Source organism: Pisolithus orientalis (assembly GCF_024613125.1).
Source record: "Pisolithus orientalis strain OTSU chromosome Unknown F5J12scaffold_1, whole genome shotgun sequence".
Classification (NCBI taxonomy): Eukaryota; Fungi; Basidiomycota; class Agaricomycetes; order Boletales; family Pisolithaceae; genus Pisolithus; species Pisolithus orientalis.
In genome coordinates this window covers 1,969,455-1,993,711 of record NW_026260782.1, presented here as the reverse complement: position 1 = coordinate 1,993,711, position 24,257 = coordinate 1,969,455, and the positions used below count along the sequence as shown (strand labels likewise).

Genomic DNA, 24,257 nt, shown 5'->3' with positions numbered 1-24,257 from the left:
ACCGGTAGTCACGCGTGGCAGATTCCAAACACACCTCATCCAGGTGGTCCCCCTACGATCTAACGGTGCCTCGAACCATTCCAGTAGCACCAGTGCATTTCAAACGAGGGAAGCGATATATGAAATAACAAAAGACTCGTATGGTAAGGTAAATTAATAAGTCAGCTCAACGTCCCCCTCAGCAACCAGGTCCATGTCGTGGTAGCTGACTTTCTTTCCCGCAGCAGCTCGAGGATCCTCCCTGGCATCGGGCGGCGGTGGGGGTGGTGGCCCACCGCTCACACCCTGACGCCGACCACCCTTTCTATGGCCGCTATCTAGTGGTGCATCCATTGTCACAGCAGGCTTGGGCGGCAGGCCGGCACCAACAGGCAATGTGATCTCCGAGGTCTGCTGGTCGAATCCCATTGCATAGCCGCTGATACGATCACTCAGGCGACGTGCTGTCATAACCTCTTCCCTTCGGGGAGGTACGGGAGGGAAAGCAGCAGCTGGTCCGTACTGGTAGCCATAATGATCCCAATAGCCAGCGTTTACATAAGGAGGCGGCGGAACATAGGTCGGAGGATGAACACCGTAATACGAATTGGGTCGCCCATAATCCGGAGGATAAACGGTTGGTCCCTGAATGCCATAAGCTTGTGGAGGAGCTTGATTGTTACCAGTCGCGGGAGGAGGATGTGCAAAAGGCTGAATTCGGTGAGGATCGAGAGCGAAGTTGTTGAAGTACGGAACCTGGCAACATCTCAATCCAAACGAATATATAAGTCAGCTGCCTTACCTCATCCAATTGCCTGACAAGTTCAGGGTGCTTATTCGCGATGTGCTTCTCCACAAACGAAGTTGCCTTAAAAAGCTTTTGGCAAGTCTTACACCGGAAACGGCCCTCATCTTCCTGTTTAATATAGGGTTCCACGGCTTTCGAAAGTTCACTGTGGACTAAAGTCAGGGGAAGGGAATCCGCATGAGATCGAGCAAACGCACTCATCAAAGCTCTTCCCGCCGTAGTCGCGCGGATCAACACCAGCCCTGTTGATCAGAAGAGCAATCTTCGAGTCGAACCATTCCAGCCAGCGTTCATCTGTGGCATCGTCGTCGTGAAGCAACTACCACTAATGCAGGTTCGGAACCACACATACCATTCCTCTTCCAATCTCTATTCTCAGGCGGCCTCGTATTCGCTGTATCAGTTTCTTTCTCGTCATCTTTCTTTTCCTTCTCCGCTTCAACCGCTTTAACTTCCTCAAGCGTGGACTTCGACAGGGGTTTCCTCACGTGCTTCAGGCACTTACGCTGCAATTCTTCAGCATGATCGGTGACAACAGCGCAATAATAGCACGTGTGGTATGCTGCGCGGAGATAGGCAAGATACAAATCCAAAGAAATTACCGGCTGCACACAAGGTAAGTGTGCAATCCGGACACAAACAAGTGGCAGTGTCCTTTACCTTTTTCGCCTCTATGGTCTTTTCATCGACGCCCTGTTCGCGTAAGTCCGCCAATATTTTCTCAATCCTCCGCTCCACAGCCTGTGATCCACCTTCTTTGGGCTCTGGATCGTCCTCATTGCCTGCATGCGCATCCCCTATCGGCACCTGTTCTGACACACCATCCCCATTTGTATCCATGCCGTCGCCACCCGCAGAGGACGGAGAAGACTTCCGGAGAGCAGCAGCCTCATCTTCCAATATGGACGCCAAAACCTTCGCATTCGCGAGGTCCTTCTCAATCCGATCCGGCTTGCCGGCGACTTCCGGCACATAACGGACACGATTGACAAAGGGTTTCGTGTTGTGTGTGACGTGTAGCTTAAACCCCTCGATCTGCAGTGGCTCTTTAACAATCGAATCACATCAGCCTTCCAATATGGACCTACCTTCTTATCTGTCAACTCATTCATGACGGCCGTCATATCTGCATCGTCACGGAACCTGATCCAGCCTGCCCGATAGAAATTTCGTTTCTGAAGTGGATCACCCAAAGCTAGATACATGAAACCCGGAACATTGTTACAAGCCTGTGCAATGCTATAAGAAGGGAGGGCGGCTTGTCGAAAAGTTGATACGACATACCTCCTCAAGTTTGAGCCGCCCAATGTCTGGGGGAATAGTACGGATCATGACTTGATTCCCTTCAGGTAGCACAGATATCTCTTCACCACGATTACCCCGCCTGTTGTCGACGAATCCCTTCCCATTCACCTCTGCACGGTTAGCCTCGTGGTCACCACCGTCCTCTTCAGCATCCATATTGAACTGCATGTCATCGTCTGCCGCATTCTTCGCCTCCTCCGGCGCTGTGCCATCACCAAGGCCGCCAGAGGTGTTACCCTCTTTGGCTACAGACAACTCTGATTCAGATTCATTGAGATCGGGGTCATACTTCCCAGCCTCCAGGTCATGAAGGAATAAGTCTTGCTTTCCCTTCCAGCCCTCCTTCCTAACGCGACGACGCAGCGCGACAAACTCGGGTGAAGGGTCATACTTCTCTGCAAACCAGGGAGACTTCCGGTGATGATCGAACATAGTTTGCAACTACAGTACAAACACGGCAGCTCAGCCTCATGCATGACAATGCTGGAAACGACACTGATATGAATAGCAACAAATAGGAACTACTGACCTGGTTAGCAAAAAACTCCTTCTTGTATTTTTCCCACCGCGAGCGTATACCATTTCGTGGCTTAGAACCGTCACCGGCCTCTTGTTCGGCAGCCTTGTCCAAGGTATCTTCCTCCTGGGCCTGTTGGGAGAAGTAGTACCTAAACCACTCTGCATATTGTTTCAGAGTGGCAGGGTGGTCCATGGAACGAGGGTCCGGAGGAGCTCTCCTCGACGGAGGGTAGGGCGCAGGAGGGAATTGTGCACGGGGAGGGGACCTGTAGCCATAGGAACGATTGTGAGCATCTGCAGAGAATCGACATCAGTACACGTATCACCGAAAGACACGGTTGTTACGATACCATAGTCATCGCCATAACGAGGCCGAGGGTCATAGCGCTCACGGTCGTAAGGAGACATTGAACGACGACGTTTTCGAGCTGAAGCGAGTCAGACGAAAGCACGGGGAAGACGAAAGGGCCACGCACTGTCGTCAGATGGAGGGGGACTGCGACTACGACCTCGACGAGCATAGTCGTAAGTGGCACGGTCCCTGTCATACTCGTTCCAAGCTCTGTCCCTCTCGAGCGGATCCCATGCACCTCCGCGGTGGTCCTGAAAATAGACCGGGTCTGGGTATGGAGGGCGCGACACGTATGCACCTCTGGGGGGTGAGCGGGAGCGGGAACGCCGAGGCGGGAGTGGGTAAGAGGGGGCAGACCAAGAGGACATGAACGGGTCTCTAAGTTAAGACGAATAAAGAACTGAGAGAGAAATCAGAGACGATATTCCACATATGCAGGGGATGGGTGAGAGAATGAGATAAGAGGTAGTAACAAGTAATATTCTTGGCTGAGCATGATGATGGGAGAACAAACAGACCTCTTGGATCGTCGCGCACACAGCTACGTTTTGAGGCCGGCCAGATACTCTCTGACCCAACCGTTGCTGGAACAAATGGCGCGCGCAGGCAACAAAACCACTGCCTTGTCGCTTCGACGCTGGTTCCGCTTTCACGCTCCGCTTCAATCCATCCAACAGAACACGTGACACGCCATCCAAGAGATGGCCCGTGCACTCATCCAGCGACCCCCTCGACGTTCTGGACTCAGGCTGATTACGTGTAACTCCCGTCTGTCACATTCATAGCGTTAGTGCCAAATGGATATCACAATCGTCCTCGCGTTCCATGCGTTGCGCAGGCATCCTGCTCCCGGGGTGCGGGCAGCGTAATCATTTCGCTTCAAAGATCTAGTACTTGCCGATCGCCCAGGCAAAGAAAAAAAAAAAGTATCTTTTCGTGCTGTGTAGCAGTCCGAACGAGACAGGCATTTTTGGTCTGGTCTGCGTCCGTGGAATAGGTCCTGGCACGAAACCAACTGCGCAGGAAACTTGAGTAGCGTGGCTCCGCAGCGAGACATGAATTCGAGGGTCAAGGGTTTTCCAAACGGACACCCGTCGACTGCAGGCGTTCCAGTTGACCCTCTCGGTTTGCACCACGGAGCGTCAGGAAACTTTACAGAACAAGTATCCGTGGCACCGACCTACTGGCCCACTAGCATCGCCCCACCCGTGAGTAGCGGGCTCTATGAATCTTTCACGACGCAGTCTCTAGCATGGAAACGCTTCTGAGACTTCCGGAGAGTGTGTTAATTGACTCCCGTCAGCTACTCCATGCAGCATTACGCAGTGGTACTCGACGGGATTATCACGGTACGTGTCGTTCATCCCCTGTGGCAGGAAGCGCTACAGGAGTACCGTACGGCAATGAGCTCAGCCTCAGGTGCGTTTCGTGACATACGTTGTCCCGTTCTTCTTTCAGGATGTATATGAATATGTATAGATGTCGTGGGATTGATTCATCTACGTTATCTGCTGCCTCGCATTTCCAACGAGATGATGGCACTCGCTCGGTGGTCTAAATACATATGCCTTTCCGCACTGCTGAAATACGACCCAAGGGCGAGAACAGTCTTCGCATCGACAGGCAGTGCCAGTACCATGAGGGCTTGGTACCTAAATGGTACCCACCCAGTTACTGTTTTTGTCTGAGCCACGCTCCGAGCAGCAAGTCCCTGCAGCTCTGCGCGAATATCTCGTTAAAGAATTCAAGCCTCAATGCTTTCTCAATGTGCACATCACGGGCGACAGGCGATAGTGGCGTCTAAAAAATACACGGTCCACAAGTACCGCTGTTCTTAGCACCCCTGAATATTCATGGAATATCGATGAGTGATGAGTGAAGCTGCAAGTTTAGTGAACACGTCGATGGCAATGGAGAGCCACACGAACCTGGAGGTCCTCCTTCCAAGGTAACCCTCAACAATGACTGCAGAACCTTGGGCAAAATCTCAACGGCCCGAAGAACCTGTGGTTCACTGCGGACGCTGGCACGCTGTGCACCCGATCACACCCATCCCCGGACGGAAAACGAAGAGCTGGAAGAGAGGTCTGGTCTCCTCACGTATGTGCAAAAGAAGGAAAGAGCTCTTCCCTTCTCCATTACGAAGCTGACGGACAATTGCGCAACGGAACTGTTTATTACTGGTTTCCATCGATCGAACTGGCAGTGACGATGACTTACTGGGGCTGGGTTAGAAAGTCCAAGTATCTGGCTCCTCTTATGTTTCCGTTTCATACGCGTGATCGCGCCTTGACACCGTTGGATTAACAGAAGACCTACCTTACAAATGCCGTACGTTAGTAGATCCACACCTTTCGCCTGGCACCATGTATGTAAACAATTACTTGGATGTTTATGGACATTCGTGCACCACGTCAACCTGCTTGAGCTGCGCAGGATCTCGATCCATTAGGAGGGTGGGGTATGCGGTCACCGGCGGACTACAGGGTGGTCAGTCTCTTCCAACGGGATGGTCCTTTTGTTTGTGGCACCCCGGATCGTAGGATGGATCACCCGTAGCCACTCATTGACACCGATCAACGAGACGGTGGATATGTGGATGTCGGGCCTACCGGGGTGTGGCGCATCATTTATCAAAATGAGGGCAGAGACATTCCAGTCTGACCCGGGTAGTCGTCAACTCTTTGAGTCACGATCTTGCGCCGTTAGAATGTACTACTCGGTCCTCACCGGTAGAGGGCTGACACGCCATCGTTCCGCACACGCAAGATCATCTGCCGTACTACCTGCTCATCGCAGCATCGCTCCAAGTCGCGTGTCGATGCACATAGCTGATCAGTCGTGGACGACGATGCCAGAACAGGTGCTTCGCGGATAAGAGCACAAGAAAATGACGCCCAATTAGTCTGAATGGAGATATGTATCTGTCGATCAGTAACTGCTAAGTTACGATGGTGGCCAACGAAGTCTCGAAATACAGCAATACAGTAGATTATCACAACGCTCTGCGCGACTGCCGAATCCACTATCAGCTGTTGCAAAACGAGTAGAAAGAACAGGTCGTGCACACCTCTAGTCTTTCTCGTTGAGGAATGCATCAAGCTCGTCATCGAGATCCTGACGCGTCTTACGCGGTCGGTTATCCCTCCGGCCTCTTCCCCTTGGTTCCCTCCTCTCTTCTCCAACATGCGTCCACCTGTCGCCTGGACTAGGCCTACTACCTAAGGCACCGTCCCAACGCCCACGGCGTTTTACAGAAATTCGATCTTTGAGGTCTCCATTCTGACCTGCATTCTCACCATTTCGCTCGTTAATATAATCGGATCGCATCTTCGAGGGTGGCGGGGAATGTGACGATCGTCTATCCTTTCTGAGGTACGCATCCAGCTCAGCGTCAAGTTTTGACACATCTACCTCCACATCTCCTCTCCTTTTCTTGAGAGGCCCATCGCCTTCCTTCCCCGCTGTCGGGCCGTACTTCTTGTAGAATTGACTCTCCCTTTTAGCGCCCTTTTTCTTGATGTCATCATTCCTTGCCCATCTCATTCTGATGATACCCTTAAGCCCTTCTCCCTTTCCAAGACTACGGTTTATCCTCTCCTCTGGCGGCCACATCGTTATTGGAATTGGCTTGGCAGTCACGAAACCATCCATATCGATGTCTTCTGCGAGTAATCTCCGCAACTGTCGATGAGCAGATCGTGCCTGCGCCTGGGACTCGAAAACAAGGATACAGCTATTGTCGTTTATCCATTCGAGGGCCAAGGGTTGCGCGTCAAAGTGTGTTGCATACGCAAATATGCGAGCAGTGGGAAGATGGGATATTGGTGTTCCAGTGAGGAAAAGCGCATTCCCTCTCAAATCCTGCGTGTCTGTTCACAACAGTCAGAAGATAATATAGAAGGGTAAAACCTACGCCTACGACGTGCCTTCGTCCATGTCAACGTCATCATCGTCCTCATCCAGCCCAGAATGTTTCCGCTTCGTTGATGAAGAAGACCTGCAGCATCAGGCTGCTGTCCTCCAAGGCCCACACTGGGCAGGTTATATTCAGCGCACCTTCGCCGTTCTTGTCTGAACCGAATCGGAAATGAGGTAGACCTTGGTGGCCCCGATACGATTCAGCAACGCCGCCTGCCCAGTTGGTGCAGATTCGGCGGGTGGTTCTTGCTGTGAGACCTGCTCCTCGTAAGGGACAGAGTCATCATAAGACAATGTAACAGTTTCTTCGTAGGAGACTCCTTCCGGGATGTTGTCCATCTTGATTCCTGTGTCTTTGGCAGTTGGTTGTTACGAGTATTCAGTGAGCGTTTTTGAAGAAACAAATCACACGTTGTGTAGAGTGCACGTGACACGCTCAATACGCTCACTATTATGATTTTGTTTTTGAGTTCAAGTTTGAATTTGAAGTATCCCTGTCACTGCAACATGTCCGGACAACCCGATGAGCCTGTCCCAAAAGTCCAAGAAGCACCGAAAAGACAAGCGTAAGTTTCCTTCACGTAGAGTCATAACTACCGAGTAATCCCTTGGACTAGCTTGGGACACTGATGACATTGATCAGTGAGTTTCGTTTATATTTTGCTTAATCCCCTGGAATCAGCTCACACTCTGCAGCGTAAGTGCTCTCGCGAGCCGAGTAGCAGTTCCGCTGACAAGATGTGCGTGCAGTGGAAGATCGAGTCTTTCACCCCGAGTGACAATGCGGGCGGCGTATTCACTGAAGAATCTTCGTTTGCAACCTTATTCCCAAAGTACCGAGAGAAGTACCTGAGAGAGGTTTGGAGTGCCGTTACTCGAGCCCTGGATGCACACGTGAGCGAGCTCGTCACACTTCTTTCTGTCTTTAATTGAAGAAAAGGGGACGCTCTTCTTCAGGGGATCGCTTGTACGCTTGACCTCATCCACGGATCGATGTCCGCCCGTACGACACGCAAAACGTTTGATCCGTACATCCTAATAAAAGCGCGTGACATGTTAAAGCTTCTTGCCCGTGGGGTCGCTGTAACGCAAGCAGTCAAAATTCTGCAGGACGATGTGGCCTGCGACATAATCAAGATCGGAAACTTGGTGCGTAATAAGGAGCGTTTCGTGAAACGCAGACAGCGCATCATTGGGCCAGACGGTAGTACGCTCAAGGTAGTGTCATTCGGTCCTTTGAGATGTATTGACGTGACTAATAAAGATCAACTCGCACACGCAAGGCCATTGAGCTTCTCACAAACTGTTACGTGCTAGTACAGGGTAGCACTGTCAGCGTGATGGGGCCGCACAAGTCGTTAAAAGAGGTTCGACGCATCGTATTGGATTGCATGCGAAACATCCACCCCATATACCGAATAAAGGTAGGAATGCATTTTGTGCAGCGAGTATTCGCTGACACTTCGACAGGAACTCATGATCAAACGAGAACTCGCAAAGGATCCGAAATTGGCTAACGAATCATGGGATCGCTTCCTACCGAAGTTCAGAAAACGTCATCTCAAGACGTCCGAGAAAACTGCCCGCAAGAACGAGAAAGTTGCTGCCCAGACAGAGGCTCGGAAAGCAGCTGGTCTTGAACCTGAACAGCCCAAGAAAGAGAAACCGACTAAGAAGGTTTACACGCCATTCCCTCCCCCTCAACAACCTCGCAAAGTAAGGCGCTGATGGTTTGTGGCGTGCTGCCATACTCACTTGTTTTCGACTTCTAGGTGGATCTCCAACTAGAGTCAGGAGAGTACTTCCTCAAGCGGCACGAAAAGCAGGCTAAGGAACTGCAGGAGCGAAAGCAAAAGGTTAACCGGTTTCTCATTTACCTGACAGCCATTTCTAATAGGACATATTCAGCAAGCGGAAACGACGGCCAAACGTCAGGCAGAACGTGCAGAAGCCTTTGTTGCACCCACAGAACGCGCTGAGCCTCGTGTTGAGGAGAAGCGGAAAAAACGGAAGCGCGCAGAAGCTGATGACACGAATCGCAAAGATAAACCAAGGAAGAAAAAGGCGGTGCGGTTCAATTTGGAGGACAGTTGATGATATGCTGTCGGGAATCGCGGAGTAAACCTACTCGCGGGTATCTGGTATACTTCACTCTATCACCATGTCACTTGACAAGCAATCTAGTGGCATAATTCTTTTTTCTTAGTATTGATAAAATGAGACCAGCTATTCCAATTCAGCCTGCCCGGTTGAGTTTGCACCCACACATTTTCCCAAAGTTCACAGTCGAATCAAATGTCTTGTCCAGCGAGCCATCTCGACACCAAGGCTAAAGCTTCTGCGGGCTTGTCATGAGGGACGTATACACGACGTTAGCGCAGTAAATGAAGTCCACGGTAATGAAACTACTCATCATATGCCCAGCTCCAAGGACGCTGGCAAACGTCAGTTTTCCATGCGTCTTCGTTTCCCCAACTCGCTTTCCATCAACCATCCAGGGTCTCCACGGCTCTTTAGCATAGGCCGAGCGGCCCGACCAATCTAGTTTGTCCACCCATCGTTTATTGGCAACCCAGTTGCACTGCCAGTCATATGTACCCGCGTAGATCAGAATCCGGATGCCTCGTTCCAGGAGTGCCGTGACATAGTCTTGGGTATGGTGTGCCCATTTGTCCAGATGAGACACAAAGTTTCGTCCGACCATACTAGAGCACAGGCTAAAGTTTCCTGGGCTTTCTGCTCCGAGCATTGTCCGAGTACTGAGTAAATCGAGGAATCGGCGGATTACCTCTTCCTCAGCATAACAAAGGTCTTGGTCTTGGCACATCTAAAAACACTTGTAAGTCATTCGTCCGCGCAACTCCGCGGATAAGCACAACCTTCGAGACATCGTACGCATTCCGTCCTTGTGTCATGTCAGCCACCAAAACGACGCAGCTCTAAAAGATGGTTCCTACCACTGTCCCAGAACGCTGTGCTTAAATGGCTGTCACAAGAAGCAACGGCGGCCTCGCAGTCCATATGGTCAAAGCGGTCGATACAGGATCGGCGCAGTGCTTTGTCGCATCGTGGTAACTGAACGGAAAATACTCAGCAGAGAATGAGAAGTGTGATGAAACACCTACTGCTGCCTTGATGCGGACACAGTTGCCGATAGACTGAAAAGGTACGTCCAACGCTGCCGTACCACACTCTATTTCATATCGACCCTCGTACAACCTGTACGCTCCAAGCTCAGCAGCAACTATCCCCCTACACCCGCCAGACTTACGTCGAAATGTCGGTGACACCGTTGCCAATGAGAACACTTTGAAGGTTAATAACGCCACGCCCTTCAGCGATTGCAATGAGGTTTTTATCATATATTTCACTCGCAAAGACCGGGAGGTAGCGTCCCTGAAAACCCATCACATCCTGAGTGATACGATACGCTAGCATGGGACCTACAGCATAGGATTCGCCAGCCAAATGCAAAGGACGATCGGAAAATTCCTTGAAAGTCTCGAAAAAGATGGTCAAGAAAGCGTAGACATTGCGAGCGGCTTCTTCGGTCGTCTCCACAGTTTCACCGAAATCGGCGTACGAGTACCCAACACCCACGCTGTAACGTACTGAGACCCTCGTTTGAGCATTCCACTACATTTGGACGCACGGTTGGTCGAGGAAGAATATGTTTGCCTCGTTGTTCCACGAGTACGGGTTCCAGTTCGTACCGTTTGGAGACCCCCCAGTCGTGTCAATGCTACAAGGCCCTTCGAAAGAAGATGGAGCTGCCTTCAATTTAGTCATTCTGAAAGCAACAATCACCTAGCTCGAATAAAAGGCCGACCGAGGACGTGCATCCAGGGCCTATATCACATTTTCACAAACCATTATTCTCGCACTGCAATGCATTGATAACTTACCTCCGTTGATCCACATGACGACATCATCTGTGATTTTTGCGCATTAGAAATCGACCGAAGGCTCTACGAAACGCGACAGACCGTTGGCAGGATCCCTCCTGCTTTCAAAGAAACAGAAAAACAGGTGTTTGGCACCTCCGTTGATGTCTAAGTACCCAGTGTAAACCCTTGGAAGAGTTCTTGATTACGGGGAATCTTGTCGGAGAGCGGAAGGTTGACGTACGAAACAGTAGGGTCACAAAATGATGACTTCTTGATGCGGACGGAGTGCTTAGGAAAAGCGGGAAGAGCCAAGGACACAAACACGCTTTCCGACTGTATGGAGGAGAGGCTCAATACCGGTCCACCTGTTCCAAGGTCGGGCGAGGTTGTTATATCAAGGGGTCTTTGGGCCAGGCCCTTGGCCACTGCACCCAAAAGTAACGACGGGAGTATACAGAACAACAACATGACCGTAGAAACGATCCAAATTATTCGCCCTCAGTGCGTGTGCTTACTCGGATTATTGTCGAGGTCTATGTATGTATGGCCTTATACGGTGACCGATCACCCCTAATACACTCGTCGCGACCATTACAGTTGCCTTTTCAGGGTCCCACGTGGCTATCAATTACCACGGTCGAAAAATCTTGAGAGGATATACTCAGCCAGTCAAGCAGTCCAGTCTACTAGTGACGGACATACTAAACCACCCAAATGCTCGTCTTATACGAGACTCCGATGGGCTACTGCCTGTTCAAACTAACAGACGCAGCCAAACTCGAGTCGGCTGATCTCTACAAGGAATTCGAGACTCCAGAGCGAGCGAACAAACTGTATGTACCATTCGCACATGTGCACTACGATAGCTAAGTCGAGGAACTTATCTTTTTCGTATTGATGGACAGACTGAGATTGAAGGCACTGCATCGATTTACGTCGACGGCGACCGCTGTGGAGGATCTGACAGCTGTTCAGCAGGGCAAGCTCGGCAAGGGTCTTAAAAAGTTCTTGACTGAAGAAGTGGTGGAGAAAGGGAAGGGGAAAGAATCTTTGGTGGTCGTAGATCCTCACCTAGGTATGGCCATTCCCTCGTCATGCGTGCGTTTTTGACCTGTCTGCAGCACGCTCGATATCCAAGAAACTCAGCATCAAGGTGTCCGCACCATCACCCGTGGAAGACCATAGCGACCTATGGAGAGGTATTCGAAGTCAGGTAGCAGCTTTACTTGATGGCCTGGACCCAAAAGATCTGGCTACTATGAGTCTAGGTCTCAGCCATTCACTATCACGGTGAGTCGGGCCTATGTAGACTCACCTCACACGACTGAACGCGTGGACCAGGTTCAAGCTCAAATTCTCCCCGAACAAGGTGGACACCATGATCGTGCAAGCCATTGCTTTACTCGACGATCTCGACAAGGAGATAAATATCTATGCCATGCGTGTCAAGGTGGGGTGTTTTCCGCACACTTTTCTCTACAACACGCGAACTAGTTTCCGGGCGTTCTCCTCAGGAATGGTATGGTTGGCACTTCCCCGAACTTGCAAAAATAATCAACGACAACATCGCGTACGCCAAAGTTGTGCGCGCCATGGGTAAGAATCCACTAGTTTTTGCCTTGTTCTCAATGCCCTCACACACTACTCTAGGTTTCCGCACAGATGCAGCCACCACCTCATTCGAGAAAATCCTTCCAGAAGATTTAGAAGCAGTCGTCAAAGCAGCCGCTGAAATTTCTATGGGTACCGAAATATCCGACAGTGATATTCAACACATACACGCTCTATGTGATCAGATCATCGCCATATCCGCCTACCGAGCCCAGTTGGCGGAGTACCTGCGAAATCGGATGAATGCTATCGCCCCAAACCTAACCACGCTTGTCGGCGATCTTGTTGGAGCACGACTAATTGCTCACGCTGGTAGTTTGTTGAACCTTGCAAAGTTCCCTGCCAGTACTGTACAAATCCTTGGTGCGGAAAAGGCTTTGTTCCGCGCGTTGAAGACCAAGCATGATACACCGAAGTACGGTATCATATACCATGTACGCCCACGTCCACATGCAATTTCGTCGTGGAAAACTGAACATAGCCCAGGCATCACTAGTTGGCCAAGCACCACCAAAACTCAAGGGCAAGGTCTGTGAAAATGTATCTCTTTCACTTCCACATCTAACCTCCTTCCAAGATGGCCCGCATGGTGGCGACTAAAACCGCACTTTCAATACGTGTCGACGCACTGACAGATGCAGATGGTAAGTCGGAAGAGCATGCGCCTTCCGTGGGCCTTGAAAGCCGCTCTAAACTGGAATCTCGTCTGCGTGCACTCGAGTATCAGTTAGACGGGTCCGGCGTACGACGATTCGCAGATGGGAATAACAAGAACCAGCAACGGTTCTCCATGAAGGGTGACACACAGACCTATAATACAGCCGCAGATGCGGTTGACCTTGTTCCTTCACAACGGGAGCCGTTGGAGGCGGCCATGAGGGCAGTGTTGGATGTCAAGGAAGAGAAGCGGAAGGCGAAAGAGGGCAAGAAGGCAAAACAGAAGGCTGAGAAGGAAGAACCATTTGCAGAAACGGAGGTTATTGCCGACGGCATGGATGTAGATGGGCACCCGAAGGAGAGTAAGAAGGATAAGAAGCGTAAACGGAGAGAGAGCGAGGTTAATGGACAGGCTGACGCCGACCAGCCCAGTGTACGTCCTTGCCATTGGGGTTTCCAGCGAAGTATTGACGCACGACTTTGTAGGGGGAACCCGTTGAGACAGAGGAAGAGCGCAAGGCAAAGAAGAAGGCGCGCAAAGCTGAGAAGAAGGCTGCAGAGGCCGCTTCTGCCACTGTCGACGGTGAAGCCCCAAAAAAGAAAAAGAAGAAGAGCGAGGCTTAAGCCCCACCGGCTTCTGCAGTCGACACATCTGTTGGGCCGTGTACATCAGGTTGCATATGTTCTCAATACCATGTCGAACATTGTCCTTGCATATTCAGTCACATCTGAAGCCCTTCTGACTGCACAACGACCGACTTTACCACGCGGTTAATGCTCAAAATTGTGTTGAACATGGTTACTACATACTCAGCGACTACGTATGTACATTGAGAGACGTATAATACACACGAGGTATAAGACATTAGAATACGGGTGTGATCGACAGGATTATGTGGGCGCCAGCAATCCACGAGATGTACGACTATTCGTCGTCGCTCTCCTCACTCGACGACGAACTATCATCGCTGTACTGACCGCCGAACTGGCTTCGCGCAAAATCATTAAGCGACATCGGTTGTCGCTTGGTATCCGGTTCCGGAGAACCTTCATCCCCGGTTCCTCCTAGTTGTGCCTCCATTTCCCGACCGAACTCATCGGGATCGATTTCCTCTGCATCGTTATCCAGGTCGGTTCCTGGCTCCGGTTCTACGAGTACGGATTCCCAGTAGTCATCTAAGTCAGAGTCATCTGCATCCTGGGCTGGCGGAGGTGGCCGCGAAGACGGTAGGTCGACGGAAGCGGAGGCACTAGGTAGAGCCAGACCCTCAGGTGGGGTGGGTTTATGTCGTTTGAGTGGGCGCGCAGGAAGAACTCCGGGGTCGAGTTCTTCCACCAAAACCGAATCTAACATTACGCGACTCTCGGGCTCCTTCTTGGGTTTCGCCGCATCTTTTGATATCGTCTTGGGTTTTGGTATAGATTCTTGTTTCTTCAGCGGAGCGCGTGATGCCTTCTGCTTGGGAGGTGGATCTGGTGGCCGGACGGGTGGAGATGGCTTTAGTAATGTTTCTAGCAGGTCCTCCTCCTCCTCTTCTTCCTCCTTGCGCATGTTCCGCGTATTTATTACTTCCTCGTACTCGTCGTCGGGTTCTCCTTCCGCATCTTCGGTACCGAGAAGCTCTTCGAGTTTTTTATCAAGGTCTGAATCATCTCTAGTTTGTGGGGTGGACGTTTGGGCTACATGGGCGGTAGAATAGCGTGAACCGCCGGTCAGGAAGCGACCAGCGCCTAGTGGTGGAATTGAATGCTTACGAGAAGTGACGTTCTGGGTACTTGGCCCTGAACCTTGTACTTTTCTGTCGTAACTAAACGTCATGAATCCGTCTACTTTTTCGAGGGTGAAAGTCTGATATTATAAGACGCAAGTAAGCCTATGGGCGGAGGTTCATGGGCCCAATGCTTACGCCAAGCTCCTCATCGTAAATTAGTACACAATCGTAGTCCTTGACTGGATGTTCGATCCCTTTGAAGACATAGTTCTCTCCCTGTGAACCGAGTGGTTAATCGCCGCGGGAAGTCGGAGCGGTGGCAGCCGTACCTGTGTACTAGGTCGTTCAAGGGAAATAGACGTGGATTCCTTGCCACGCTTAACTTCGACAGTGCCGGGTCTATCTGGGTCAATAGATTCTGGAGTGAAATTGTCTAGCAAAGAGGTAGTCAGTGGAGTGACGAGCTGGTGAGACACTATGAGACATACACCTAAACGAATAGAAGTCACGATCGGGTAGGTTCGATCGTTTGGGCGGCGCCGGGCCTTTCCTTGCCTTGAGGGCTCTAGCTAGAGACGAACCAATGGCAACCTTGTGTCTTCCGGGTGCCGGTGCCCACTGGATTGCAGCGGAAGCCATGGTGGTGGGAGGACAAGACGATGACGAGGGTTGCTAATTTAGGATTGCTAATTTAGGATGTCCATGTATCTAGGTGGCCGCGTTTCAGAATGACCGTTCTGGAACGGGCGGAAGTGGGCGTGAGGGAAAAAAAAGTGGTACGACGGGCGGTCTACAGTACATATATATATATTGTTAGCAGTGCGGACTCGGTTCTTTTGTTCTTCTGCTCTTCGACATGGACAGACCAATCATCATCGTCACAGGTGCCAACAGGTGGGTCTCACTGGAGTTAGTTGGCGTGCTCAACAACACGGCTCACTTGGACGGACGTTTCACAGCGGCGTGGGTTTCGGAATCTGTCACCGTCTCCTCGTCCAACTCTCGTCCAACCGTTGCGAGGATGCATACCCAAAATATCCCTTCCATAACTTCTTGGCTTCTGCTGACCCCCAGCTTCCCTGCGAGGGTCTCACTCTCATCCTCGCATGCAGAAGCAGACAGCGCGCAGAGGCAGCAAAATCTCAGCTGTACAGTTTACTTGACAAGCATATCTCGCAACTTCGCAAGTCGCCGCGTTATGATGGCCGCGCCGACAAGTTTCGTCAAAACCTCGTTATCGCTATACATCTCATAGACTTGGCATGCGTTCGGAGTGTTTTTGACTTTGCGGATGAGGTGATACAAACGTGAGTCCGCCTTGGACGCTGATTTTCATACTTTGAACACCCATGTACTTCCAGATACCCGTATATCTCGCATCTCATATGCAACGCCGGTGTGGTCTGCTTTGCGAAAATCGACTGGTCCTCTTTGCTTGGTGCAACTTGCTAAGGACTTCATCGGCGCCGTCACAGCGCCAAAATATTTCCTTCAGAGCACGGGTCGTATCAGTGAGGATGGCCTGGGTTGGTTGTGGCAATGCAACATCTTTGGACACTACGTCCTAGTGGGTACCCATTTATGACGATGCAATGCATGTTGACATTCAGCGTAGTTTCGAGCCCTCGAACCTCACCTCGCCAAATACACGGGGTCCATGGGTGCTCGCGTGCTTTGGTTATCATCTCAGGAGGCTACTTCTGAGTTCTATGATCCAAAAGATTGGCAGCTAATTAACGACGACCACTCGTATCAGTCCTCCAAATACCAACTCAACTTGTTGGCTCTACGCCTAGACCAAGAGGCGACGGAACACCGTCAGCCTGGAATGCCTGTCGTGAGACACTTCTCCGTATTACCTGGCATAGCCGGAACAAACATCGCCAGTGCGTTGCTTGGACGCTTCACGGCCGTGTGCATGATTGTAACATTCTACATAGTAAGTGGCGGTGTAAACCGAGTACTTTCATCATAAACTCTTAATGCCTGTAGGCTCGGTGGTTGGGATCACCGTATCATCCCATAAGTGCCTTCAAGGCAGCCATCTCTGCTGTACATCTGGCACTCGTTCCGCTCGTCTACTTGCCAGCGGTGGAACGAGTTGAAAAGCCGGATGCCTCAACAAAGGCGTCGGAACCTGCTGAAGTCGGTACTCTGTACGTGTCCCAGACCGATCGCTGGGGAACCGAGTACGTCGGGACGATGAAATTCGTGGAGTCGAGGGCAGAGGATGCCCACGTGAAGGAGTTATTAGCGAATTGTGATAGCCTCCTGGAAACTTTTTGTGCTGCGCAAGGGCGAAAATCAGCTTCGGGCTGACGCTCAAACCGTACTTTAGGAACCTATTAACACTTGAGGGATACCCAGAATTCATCAGCTTTCTTGGGACGGTGATTGGATGGATACGACTGGTCGAGGTGATTGGAAGTGGGGTATCGTCCTCAAATTGTCCGGTGCAGGTCCCATCGCGTCCAACTTCTTGCGTGCACGATCCGTCTGCAATACAGTTGAATGTCAAGCTCGGGTGGACGAAAGTCAACACCTACTATAACTGAGCCGGCCATGCCACGTTCCAAGCCCTCTAGTAGTGTACAAGCCTTGCAAAGGTCGTTGCTGGACATGTAACCACACCTTTTGCATGTTTCTGCACAGAGGGATGAGTAGCTGCAAAGTAGTTAAAAACAAAAGCCGTACGTTGTTGCTTCTGCGTTGCTTTGATATCTTCCCTTAATTCGAATGCTTCGCCAGAATGGATAATGTCGATAATCGCACTAGGTCGGGCAGCCTCTAAGTCCTTGAGAAAAGTGCGCGCGTGGCCGCGATAAGCGTCCGGGGAATATATGCACTCCGTGGAAAAGTAATCCAACTTTTTGAAGTATGCGTACCTACGGAATAAAATCGGTCAAGCCCCCCGACAGTCAAACAGAACGTACTGACATGACGATCTCTTTCTCGTACGCATATTTGAAAGGTTTTGATCTCTTGATTGTATCTTCCCCCCGTGTACATATCTGTGTACATCGGCCAAGGCGAGCGATGTCGCCGCGCATAACTGCAATCCACGAATATCTCATCATGGCAAGCGGGCTATTTGCATTGTTACTCACTGTTCATCAACACCGTTTCCGCGATATCGTCTGCGTTATGTCCAGTGACAATGTGGTCGACTTCCAATGCAGAGGCACCTCTATCAAGGGCCTGCCGCCGGAATACACCGCAGAAAGTGCAGTTGTTCTTTTTTCCGATCTCTGCGACGATCGCATCCATTGTCCAGCCATATAGCTCTTCGTAGGATAAGATCTTTAGAGGCATGTTGTATTGTTGTTGATTGCGCTTGACGGTCTACGCATGGTTAATGGACCCCAAAGAACGTCACAGTAGAGATATGACGTACCTCTAGCGAATCATCGCGGTACCCTGTGATACCTTCGTCTATGGACAAAAGGAATAGTTCGAGACCGTAATTATATCGTTCGTTCAGCGTCTTCATAACATATGCAAGAACTGTAGAATCTGTCGCAAGGTAAGACTCTAACAAAGTCTTCTACGCATCGGTACGCACCCTTTCCACCCGAAGCACCGATAGCCACCCTGTCTCCTGGCTCGAACAAGTGCGCCTGGATGATGGTATTGTGTACCTCCGTCTCGAAGACAAAAAAGAAACATTCTTTGCATATCTGTTGGCCAGTTTTTGGTCTCTTCAAGATTGCCTTTGCGTTTTGACAGAGCGCGCACGACATCGGTGCCATGACTAGTACTGTGTAGTCGAGATGAGATCTATCATGTAACCTCAAACCAGTCGGGTTCTCCGGGGTCCTCAACCCTGTCTTCGGGTCCTCGTCTGATTCGTCCATACCGACCGGGCCTACGGCTTTAAGCAGCTCTGACTTTTTAACGAGATGCCAAAGGAACTGCGAAAACGTGGAAAGAAACGCAAAAAGTCTCAGCAAGAAGAAGATTTCCCAAACCAAGGACAAGAACACGAAGAACCCTCTGGGGGACCGTCTTGGATCATCTCGGCGCGCCAAACAGAGAATGTGAACCCAGAAGTCCCATTCGGATATATCGACCCAGATATCAAGGCCTACTTCCGAACCGTTGACGACCAGATGCGGGCATGGCAAGACGAAGAACATACACCGGACGAGAATATCGACTTGGATCCGAATGAGGGTGAGCAGTTGCACATCTCAAACTAGGCCACAAGATGAGCTTTACACTATTTGAAGCGAAACGACTTTTTTTCGTAGCTGCGTTGAACGAGATGTCTGGCAAAGAGAGACAACTTGCTACAGATCCCGAGTGTTCCGTTGTGTTGGAGCGCGTCCTCTATTCCATGGATGACTTTGTGCGACGAGTATTCATAGACAGTTTATGTGGCTCGTGAGTCCAGACGTTTGCCGACTTTGCCTGCCCCGGTTTAATTCACTTCCTAGGTTCGAGGTACTCATCAAACATCGTTTCGCATCCCATGTTTGCCAAACCTTTTTCTCAGTCGCGGTCGATACTGTCTCCCGAGAGGTCTGGGTTTTCTCCCATTTTCGGGATCCAAGTTTAACAATTCTCTCAGACAAGAGGCATCGTAGCAGAGGTCCCGGAGCCAGGTGACAGGGGCGAGCTTCGTACCCTGACGCAGCTCATCCTCGACATTTGTGACGTATGCGGTGTTCTTATATCCACGCTGCGGCTTGTTCACACATTACTTCTAGGAAATCGCGCCCACCTTTCCATCTCTGATCATGGACCCCTTCGCATCTCATGTGCTTCGATCCTTGCTGCTACTTCTATTTCCGATCGCTCTACCTGGCGAGCTAACGCCTCAAAAATTCGTTCGATCCAAAAAAAGTACGGCATGGAAGGCAAAACAAGGCACCATGAAATCTGTTTTCTCCAATGAGAAAGGAAAAGGGAATGAGACACCAAATGTTTCAGTACCCAACCGATTCCGCGATGTCGCTGTGCGGTTTATGCGTGACTTAAGAGAGCAGTTGAGTGCCAACGAGGTCAGAGCACTCGCTGCAAACAAAGTCGCCAGCCCCGTCTTACAAGTATGCCATTCAGCGCCACATTTGTGTCTTTGTAAACTTTCTTATTGTTTTGATGGTAGCTACTCTTGGAAATCGAAGCGGAAATTGGCGAAGAGGCGTCTCCCGATTCGCTCATGGACCGGGTCTTGGTAGGAATGATTACGTCCTCCAGTGCGTGCATTGTTATTGAATCCATCCATTCATTGTTGATGACGTTGTTGCAGAAATGGCTGCGGATACACCGCCGGAACCATCTGATTTCCTAGTTACTTTATTACGGGATCCGACATCATCGCATCTATTAGAAACCTTAGTATCACGGTGTCCAGACTATGTCTTTACCCAACTGTGGTCAGCATACTTCCAAGGAAAACTGCAGCGGTTGGCGCTGCATCCCGTGGCAAATTTCGTCGTCTCCAAATCCATCGAACGGTTAGACAGCAACCAGCTCAAGGACGCTTTGAAGGAGCTGAGCCTTTCGTGGGACAAAGCTATCCGTGAGTGTGATGTTGGATCGATATTGACGTTTACTAAGTTACCCTGAAAGAGTCTTCCAGAACGGGAGTTTTGCGTAGTCTTGTAGACAGAGCTAAAGTGCTCGGATGTCGTGAAAAAGACGTTTGCGAGGTAACCTTCCCTATATTATTGTCGTGATTCCGCTGACGCATTCGTTGATCAGGCTGTCTTCACTGGTTTCGGCCTTTCTGATCTAGGAGTTCGCACCAAATTGGTACCTTGTGCGTTGGTTCTGAAGAACTTAAAGGTTTGTGCCCTGTAAGCTATGTGAATTGTCCTTCTGACTCGTTCAGTAGGAATACGAGGAGCTTCCCTTAACGGAAGAGGGATTACGGGAGGCGAGTGACGGCAAGAAGCCACGTCGCAAGAAGGATGCACCAAACCCGCGCGAGCCAACCGTACAGGGTGCCCTCCTTCTACAATCACTTCTGAAGCTTCCGGAACCGCACTGTTTAACGGTTGTGGATAGGTCCGCCAGCGAGATTATACCTGTCATTGTCTTCACTAACTCCAAATGAGCAGCATTGGATCACTCTCGGTGCAGGACCTTCTCGTACTGTCCCACAACGCAACAAGTTCACGGATCCTAGACGCGATGTTGGAGTCACCTACAGTTCCTTTCCAGGCTAAGCGGCGCCTTGTGACGTCCATGATTGGACATTATCATGAGCTCGTCGATGACCGGATAGGCAGCCGAGTTGGTGATCGCTTTTGGGCTTTTGCTGATCCGTATCTGAGGGTTGGTCCAACTGTTCCCACCGTGTCTTTAACTCTGCGATATGACAATGAAACTAGGAAAAGATCGCTCGGTCGATCATGCCTCAAGAGCAAAGTCTAGCCGCATCCTACTATGGAAAATTCTTCGCTCGTAACCTGAATTTATATCTCTTGAAACGACGCCCAGACGAATGGAAACAACTTCAGTCGAAGAGCAAAGCTACCACGAGCGGAGAAAAGGCTGAGCAGACTAGTGTGTCTGCACCAACGCCGTTGCAGCCACCGTCAGTTGCGTCATTACCCACTGCTGACAAGAAGGCTCCCTCTCCGAAGAAATCACCACGAAAACGCGACCCACCCGCAGATGAAATTGATGTGCTCTTTGACACTGCGCTTGGTAACAAGATCAAAAGAGCCGCAATTGGCCAAAATTCAGTTGCCCAAGACAAGAAAGCCCTGACAGATCCACATATGCAGGATGTCCTAAAAGCGGTTTGCGCAGCACCCAGCGGTGAGGATGGACATCCAAAGAAGCGGCGCAAGCGATGAATACAAAGGCGTGGTGTCTGTGGTGCACTGCTGAGGCCCATTTTCGCGTTTGTGGACGCTATAATCCTTATTCCCAAGGTATTCGAGGAACCCTGTTCACCGCTCGAATATGTGAGGATCTCATTGACAGGTATGATAGGTCGCTGCTATTTCGACATTGTAGGTTAGAATACTTCATACTTCTGCACTTGTTTGCAGGAGAGGACCTAGTGTCCTTGAATCAACCATACAGTAGCATCAATCAAGTGGGGTGAACAATAACTCCACCAGTCTTTATGATATAAGAGAACTCCTGGGAGTACAGGTACGTAGAAACAGGAGATTTTTCATGAACCTCCACAAGGTCGGCTACCGACGAGTAGTGGTGGCCGGCGAAAGCCATTCAAAATCCAAAAAGATAGTGAACGACAATGGATAAGGCAGAATCTGCATCTGTTCTGCATTCTTCTGCAAGGAATCCATTTCTTCCAAGCAGCAATAGCATAATCAGAGATTTGTATCCTGGTCTACTCTGCTTCTACCAGTAGATTTAATGTACAGCACAGCCCAAGACCTGCTGTGCACCTAGGGAATGTCAGTCTTGGCTGAGGACAATCATATCAGATGATCATGGCATCTCTGATGAAGGATAGATGGTGGGAGTTAGTGCAAATGTTGAAAGAGTAATTAGGGCCTCCCTCCATTTTCATTTGTTTGCATCCATTCTGTTTTGTTCTGATTTCCCATAGTTTGCAAATGGATCATTCATCAGTGACCTGAAGTTCAGCAGCACCTCCACCAGTTTATAACATTGATTCTCAGTCTTATCACATGTGCAGCAGCAATTATTTTCCAGCCCTAAAGAAGCCCCCTGAATCATACCATACATCAGCACTTTTGGGTGAGGTCTGGGTAATTGAACTCCTTGTGGGCATCCAGAGCAGATTCATTGCAAGCTAGGGATGCATGCCACCATATCAGTCAGAGGTGCTACACATCAATTAGTAAGCATAACTATTTTAAATCTCTGATACATCTCTGCATCACTATCTGACAGGCTCTTACTCAACTCAACACTGTGATTACAACTTCATTATGGATCCCCCCAGTGTGTCCTATCATTTCTTTCCCTTGTCTATTCCATGCTGACCTTTCAAAGCCTTTCCATTCTCTGAGGCTGAACTGAACAATGCAGGCCTCCTTGGTGAAGGTGAGTCCCTTCATCTATATCTGCAATGGCATGTCTTCCAGCATCCTTGGTGCTAGCTAGTCATCCTGAGAGGAGACTCATTCATCCTTCTTGCTTGCTTGTCCTCCTTGCTCATCCTTTCACTATCAACTCATTGCAAGGTCCATGTCATACTTACCATCTCCCCTATAGGAGTGTCTGAATTTGCCATGCAGGTGATTCAGACTATGACAGAACATCTGGAACTACTCAGCAAGCCCTTTTACTTCTTTCCATGTCCATACCACACTTACAACCTTCCATCCAGAGCTCTCCCTATTTGCCCTTCAGTGCCTCAACATCCAGGGCCAGCAATACAAGGGTCCTGATTTGCCTTGCTTGCCCAGCTCCCCAGCCTTTAGCGACTCACCCATGACATCCAATTTCTCTGCCCTCACCTTCGCCAGTGAAGGAACTGTTGTTTCCAAGCATGGTCCTGACCCTTATGAGAGGGCCTCCTATTACAATGGCATTACTGGGGATGGTGACCACCCAGAACTTGTGTACTGTTCTGACTCCCTCACTATGCCATTCCCCAAGCCCATTGGCAGATTCTTTCATATCCCCATCAAGTCAGTCTGTGGAGTCTTTGGTACCCCACTGAATCAGGTCTGGGGTGCTGTCCTTCCCCAGATTTGCAACGTCATTGAGGCACAGAAGATCCAGTGGTCCTCCATTGCCCTGGCCTGCTTCTTCACACACAGTCTGCCAGGAGAGGAGGAAAAGGGGAGTCTTGGTCTGGTTGTTATCTGGATTGGTGTCCTACCCAGTTCTACCTCCCCTGAAACTGCTCACAATGTCTCCCAGGAGATCCTTGCTCTTCTGCAGAAGCATGAAGTTGAGGGTGTTGTAGTAGAATGGAGAGAGGTGGTTGCACAGAGGCTGGCAGATTCCCTACTCCTATGACATGCCAACAGCACCATGCCACAGTTGCATCATTACCCACTACTGACATGAAGGCTCCCTCTCCAAAGAAATCACCATGAAAATGTGACCTACCCACAGATGAAATTGATGTGCTCTTCAACACTGCATTTGGTAACAAGATCAAAAGAGCTGCAGTTGGCAAAAATCCAGTTGCCCAGGACAAGAAAGCTCTGACAGATCCACATATGTAGGGTGTCCTAAAGTGGTTTGCACAGCACTGAGCAGTGAGGATGGTCATCCAAAGAAGTGGCACAAGCAATGAATACAAAGGTGTGGTGTCTGTTGTTATGCCCAAGCAGAGTGACTTTGTCAAATGGACTAGGCACAATGCATGTGAGGGGGAGACTATGGGCTGAACTTATCATAACCCCCATGGCTCAGTTATTGCAAAAGTCTGACAGAGGTTTGCTCCTTCTGGTGAGTTCTTCTGAGATCATGCAGAGGAGGGAATAAAGACAGAAGTGAAGGGATGAAGCTGAGTTGCAAGCTATCAAAAAACTGAGGATACAGGACAAAGTACTTGAGGTTATATACCTATAGACAGTGAGTACTGTACCAGTCGC

General features: G+C 50.1%; 10 protein-coding genes across 10 annotated transcripts; 5 read left to right on the top strand and 5 right to left on the bottom strand.

Annotated features, from left to right (window-relative positions):
- Nucleotides 1-78: 78 nt before the first annotated feature.
- On the bottom strand, nucleotides 79-3,580 carry F5J12DRAFT_794440 (uncharacterized protein). Its single transcript, XM_051744019.1, has 11 exons — nucleotides 3,482-3,580; nucleotides 3,088-3,363; nucleotides 2,962-3,039; nucleotides 2,622-2,905; nucleotides 2,072-2,533; nucleotides 1,876-2,016; nucleotides 1,448-1,822; nucleotides 1,140-1,392; nucleotides 985-1,081; nucleotides 782-932; nucleotides 79-735 (listed from the first exon to the last, which is right to left on the bottom strand). Exons 2-11 carry the CDS (start codon nucleotides 3,329-3,331, stop codon nucleotides 154-156), a joined length of 2,667 nt encoding a protein of 888 aa, XP_051606027.1. The 5' UTR covers nucleotides 3,332-3,363; nucleotides 3,482-3,580; the 3' UTR covers nucleotides 79-153.
- Nucleotides 3,581-5,739: 2,159 nt separating this feature from the next.
- F5J12DRAFT_794422 (uncharacterized protein) lies at nucleotides 5,740-7,267 on the bottom strand. Its single transcript, XM_051744018.1, has 4 exons — nucleotides 7,023-7,267; nucleotides 6,893-6,944; nucleotides 6,034-6,835; nucleotides 5,740-5,976 (listed from the first exon to the last, which is right to left on the bottom strand). Exons 1-3 carry the CDS (start codon nucleotides 7,221-7,223, stop codon nucleotides 6,036-6,038), a joined length of 1,053 nt encoding a protein of 350 aa, XP_051606026.1. The 5' UTR covers nucleotides 7,224-7,267; the 3' UTR covers nucleotides 5,740-5,976; nucleotides 6,034-6,035.
- A 40-nt stretch (nucleotides 7,268-7,307) lies between these two features.
- F5J12DRAFT_794417 (uncharacterized protein) lies at nucleotides 7,308-9,067 on the top strand. Its single transcript, XM_051744017.1, has 7 exons — nucleotides 7,308-7,526; nucleotides 7,581-7,778; nucleotides 7,842-8,102; nucleotides 8,168-8,308; nucleotides 8,355-8,600; nucleotides 8,657-8,740; nucleotides 8,793-9,067. The coding sequence occupies exons 2-7, from the start codon at nucleotides 7,623-7,625 to the stop codon at nucleotides 8,976-8,978; spliced, it is 1,074 nt and encodes a 357-aa protein (XP_051606025.1). The 5' UTR covers nucleotides 7,308-7,526; nucleotides 7,581-7,622; the 3' UTR covers nucleotides 8,979-9,067.
- F5J12DRAFT_794411 (Alpha/Beta hydrolase protein) lies at nucleotides 9,068-11,302 on the bottom strand. Its single transcript, XM_051744016.1, has 12 exons — nucleotides 11,013-11,302; nucleotides 10,871-10,956; nucleotides 10,790-10,816; nucleotides 10,692-10,733; nucleotides 10,537-10,636; nucleotides 10,332-10,485; nucleotides 10,156-10,280; nucleotides 10,010-10,103; nucleotides 9,842-9,959; nucleotides 9,764-9,789; nucleotides 9,298-9,711; nucleotides 9,068-9,244 (listed from the first exon to the last, which is right to left on the bottom strand). Exons 1-12 carry the CDS (start codon nucleotides 11,237-11,239, stop codon nucleotides 9,176-9,178), a joined length of 1,482 nt encoding a protein of 493 aa, XP_051606024.1. The 5' UTR covers nucleotides 11,240-11,302; the 3' UTR covers nucleotides 9,068-9,175.
- A 127-nt stretch (nucleotides 11,303-11,429) lies between these two features.
- F5J12DRAFT_794409 (Nop domain-containing protein) lies at nucleotides 11,430-13,776 on the top strand. The gene is made up of 9 exons (XM_051744015.1): nucleotides 11,430-11,604; nucleotides 11,677-11,846; nucleotides 11,893-12,061; nucleotides 12,113-12,221; nucleotides 12,286-12,367; nucleotides 12,422-12,816; nucleotides 12,869-12,910; nucleotides 12,960-13,472; nucleotides 13,526-13,776. Exons 1-9 carry the CDS (start codon nucleotides 11,486-11,488, stop codon nucleotides 13,661-13,663), a joined length of 1,737 nt encoding a protein of 578 aa, XP_051606023.1. The 5' UTR covers nucleotides 11,430-11,485; the 3' UTR covers nucleotides 13,664-13,776.
- Nucleotides 13,777-13,836: 60 nt separating this feature from the next.
- On the bottom strand, nucleotides 13,837-15,461 carry F5J12DRAFT_31776 (RNA polymerase II transcription elongation factor-domain-containing protein). The gene is made up of 5 exons (XM_051738877.1): nucleotides 15,240-15,461; nucleotides 15,081-15,184; nucleotides 14,947-15,027; nucleotides 14,795-14,888; nucleotides 13,837-14,719 (listed from the first exon to the last, which is right to left on the bottom strand). The coding sequence occupies exons 1-5, from the start codon at nucleotides 15,388-15,390 to the stop codon at nucleotides 13,965-13,967; spliced, it is 1,185 nt and encodes a 394-aa protein (XP_051606022.1). The 5' UTR covers nucleotides 15,391-15,461; the 3' UTR covers nucleotides 13,837-13,964.
- A 146-nt stretch (nucleotides 15,462-15,607) lies between these two features.
- On the top strand, nucleotides 15,608-17,070 carry F5J12DRAFT_902359 (NAD(P)-binding protein; the record flags this gene model as incomplete). The annotated part of the gene is made up of 6 exons (XM_051748286.1): nucleotides 15,608-15,645; nucleotides 15,711-16,058; nucleotides 16,113-16,189; nucleotides 16,227-16,318; nucleotides 16,367-16,690; nucleotides 16,744-17,070. 6 exons carry the CDS (start codon nucleotides 15,608-15,610, stop codon nucleotides 17,068-17,070), a joined length of 1,206 nt encoding a protein of 401 aa, XP_051606021.1.
- A 54-nt stretch (nucleotides 17,071-17,124) lies between these two features.
- Nucleotides 17,125-18,500, bottom strand: F5J12DRAFT_711458 (cytoplasmic tRNA 2-thiolation protein 1; the record flags this gene model as incomplete). Its single annotated transcript, XM_051740708.1, has 7 exons — nucleotides 17,125-17,247; nucleotides 17,298-17,395; nucleotides 17,446-17,636; nucleotides 17,689-17,803; nucleotides 17,859-18,093; nucleotides 18,146-18,264; nucleotides 18,314-18,500. The coding sequence occupies 7 exons, from the start codon at nucleotides 18,498-18,500 to the stop codon at nucleotides 17,125-17,127; spliced, it is 1,068 nt and encodes a 355-aa protein (XP_051606020.1).
- Nucleotides 18,501-18,584: 84 nt separating this feature from the next.
- Nucleotides 18,585-21,813, top strand: F5J12DRAFT_794396 (armadillo-type protein). The gene is made up of 12 exons (XM_051744014.1): nucleotides 18,585-18,924; nucleotides 18,981-19,134; nucleotides 19,188-19,272; nucleotides 19,322-19,408; nucleotides 19,461-19,799; nucleotides 19,859-19,949; nucleotides 20,003-20,275; nucleotides 20,326-20,405; nucleotides 20,458-20,541; nucleotides 20,591-20,763; nucleotides 20,817-21,033; nucleotides 21,090-21,813. The coding sequence occupies exons 1-12, from the start codon at nucleotides 18,651-18,653 to the stop codon at nucleotides 21,558-21,560; spliced, it is 2,328 nt and encodes a 775-aa protein (XP_051606019.1). The 5' UTR covers nucleotides 18,585-18,650; the 3' UTR covers nucleotides 21,561-21,813.
- Nucleotides 21,814-23,139: 1,326 nt separating this feature from the next.
- Nucleotides 23,140-23,673, top strand: F5J12DRAFT_902356 (uncharacterized protein; the record flags this gene model as incomplete). Its single annotated transcript, XM_051748285.1, has 1 exon — nucleotides 23,140-23,673. One exon carries the CDS (start codon nucleotides 23,140-23,142, stop codon nucleotides 23,671-23,673), a length of 534 nt encoding a protein of 177 aa, XP_051606018.1.
- Between the last annotated feature and the right edge of the window lie 584 nt (nucleotides 23,674-24,257).

Excerpts from the sequence above, each read along its gene's own strand:
- F5J12DRAFT_794422 (XM_051744018.1), bottom strand. The coding sequence starts at position 7,223 with ATGGACAACATCCCGGAAGGAGTCTCCTACGAAGAAACTGTTACATTG. Across the intron at positions 6,945-7,022 it reads TTCAGACAAGAACGGCGAAG|CGGAAACATTCTGGGCTGGA; the intron begins GTGCGCTGAATA and ends TCATCAACGAAG. Across the intron at positions 6,836-6,892 it reads TGACGTTGACATGGACGAAG|ACACGCAGGATTTGAGAGGG; the intron begins GCACGTCGTAGG and ends TGTTGTGAACAG.
- F5J12DRAFT_794417 (XM_051744017.1), top strand. The coding sequence starts at position 7,623 with ATGTGCGTGCAGTGGAAGATCGAGTCTTTCACCCCGAGTGACAATGCG. Across the intron at positions 8,601-8,656 it reads CCCCTCAACAACCTCGCAAA|GTGGATCTCCAACTAGAGTC; the intron begins GTAAGGCGCTGA and ends TTCGACTTCTAG. Across the intron at positions 8,741-8,792 it reads TGCAGGAGCGAAAGCAAAAG|CAAGCGGAAACGACGGCCAA; the intron begins GTTAACCGGTTT and ends GGACATATTCAG.
- F5J12DRAFT_794440 (XM_051744019.1), bottom strand. The coding sequence starts at position 3,331 with ATGTCCTCTTGGTCTGCCCCCTCTTACCCACTCCCGCCTCGGCGTTCC. Across the intron at positions 2,906-2,961 it reads TCGTTATGGCGATGACTATG|ATGCTCACAATCGTTCCTAT; the intron begins GTATCGTAACAA and ends GATTCTCTGCAG. Across the intron at positions 2,017-2,071 it reads GGCGGCTCAAACTTGAGGAG|GCTTGTAACAATGTTCCGGG; the intron begins GTATGTCGTATC and ends AGCATTGCACAG.
- F5J12DRAFT_794411 (XM_051744016.1), bottom strand. The coding sequence starts at position 11,239 with ATGTTGTTGTTCTGTATACTCCCGTCGTTACTTTTGGGTGCAGTGGCC. Across the intron at positions 10,734-10,789 it reads CGTCATGTGGATCAACGGAG|GCCCTGGATGCACGTCCTCG; the intron begins GTAAGTTATCAA and ends AATGTGATATAG. Across the intron at positions 10,637-10,691 it reads CGGCCTTTTATTCGAGCTAG|GGCCTTGTAGCATTGACACG; the intron begins GTGATTGTTGCT and ends CTTCTTTCGAAG.
- F5J12DRAFT_794409 (XM_051744015.1), top strand. The coding sequence starts at position 11,486 with ATGCTCGTCTTATACGAGACTCCGATGGGCTACTGCCTGTTCAAACTA. Across the intron at positions 12,222-12,285 it reads TCTATGCCATGCGTGTCAAG|GAATGGTATGGTTGGCACTT; the intron begins GTGGGGTGTTTT and ends CGTTCTCCTCAG. Across the intron at positions 12,911-12,959 it reads CACCAAAACTCAAGGGCAAG|ATGGCCCGCATGGTGGCGAC; the intron begins GTCTGTGAAAAT and ends CCTCCTTCCAAG.
- F5J12DRAFT_794396 (XM_051744014.1), top strand. The coding sequence starts at position 18,651 with ATGCCAAAGGAACTGCGAAAACGTGGAAAGAAACGCAAAAAGTCTCAG. Across the intron at positions 19,135-19,187 it reads ATAGACAGTTTATGTGGCTC|GTTCGAGGTACTCATCAAAC; the intron begins GTGAGTCCAGAC and ends TTCACTTCCTAG. Across the intron at positions 20,406-20,457 it reads GTGAAAAAGACGTTTGCGAG|GCTGTCTTCACTGGTTTCGG; the intron begins GTAACCTTCCCT and ends TTCGTTGATCAG.
- F5J12DRAFT_31776 (XM_051738877.1), bottom strand. The coding sequence starts at position 15,390 with ATGGCTTCCGCTGCAATCCAGTGGGCACCGGCACCCGGAAGACACAAG. Across the intron at positions 14,889-14,946 it reads TTTACGATGAGGAGCTTGGC|ACTTTCACCCTCGAAAAAGT; the intron begins GTAAGCATTGGG and ends TTATAATATCAG. Across the intron at positions 14,720-14,794 it reads TACCCAGAACGTCACTTCTC|CCCAAACGTCCACCCCACAA; the intron begins GTAAGCATTCAA and ends CCGCCCATGTAG.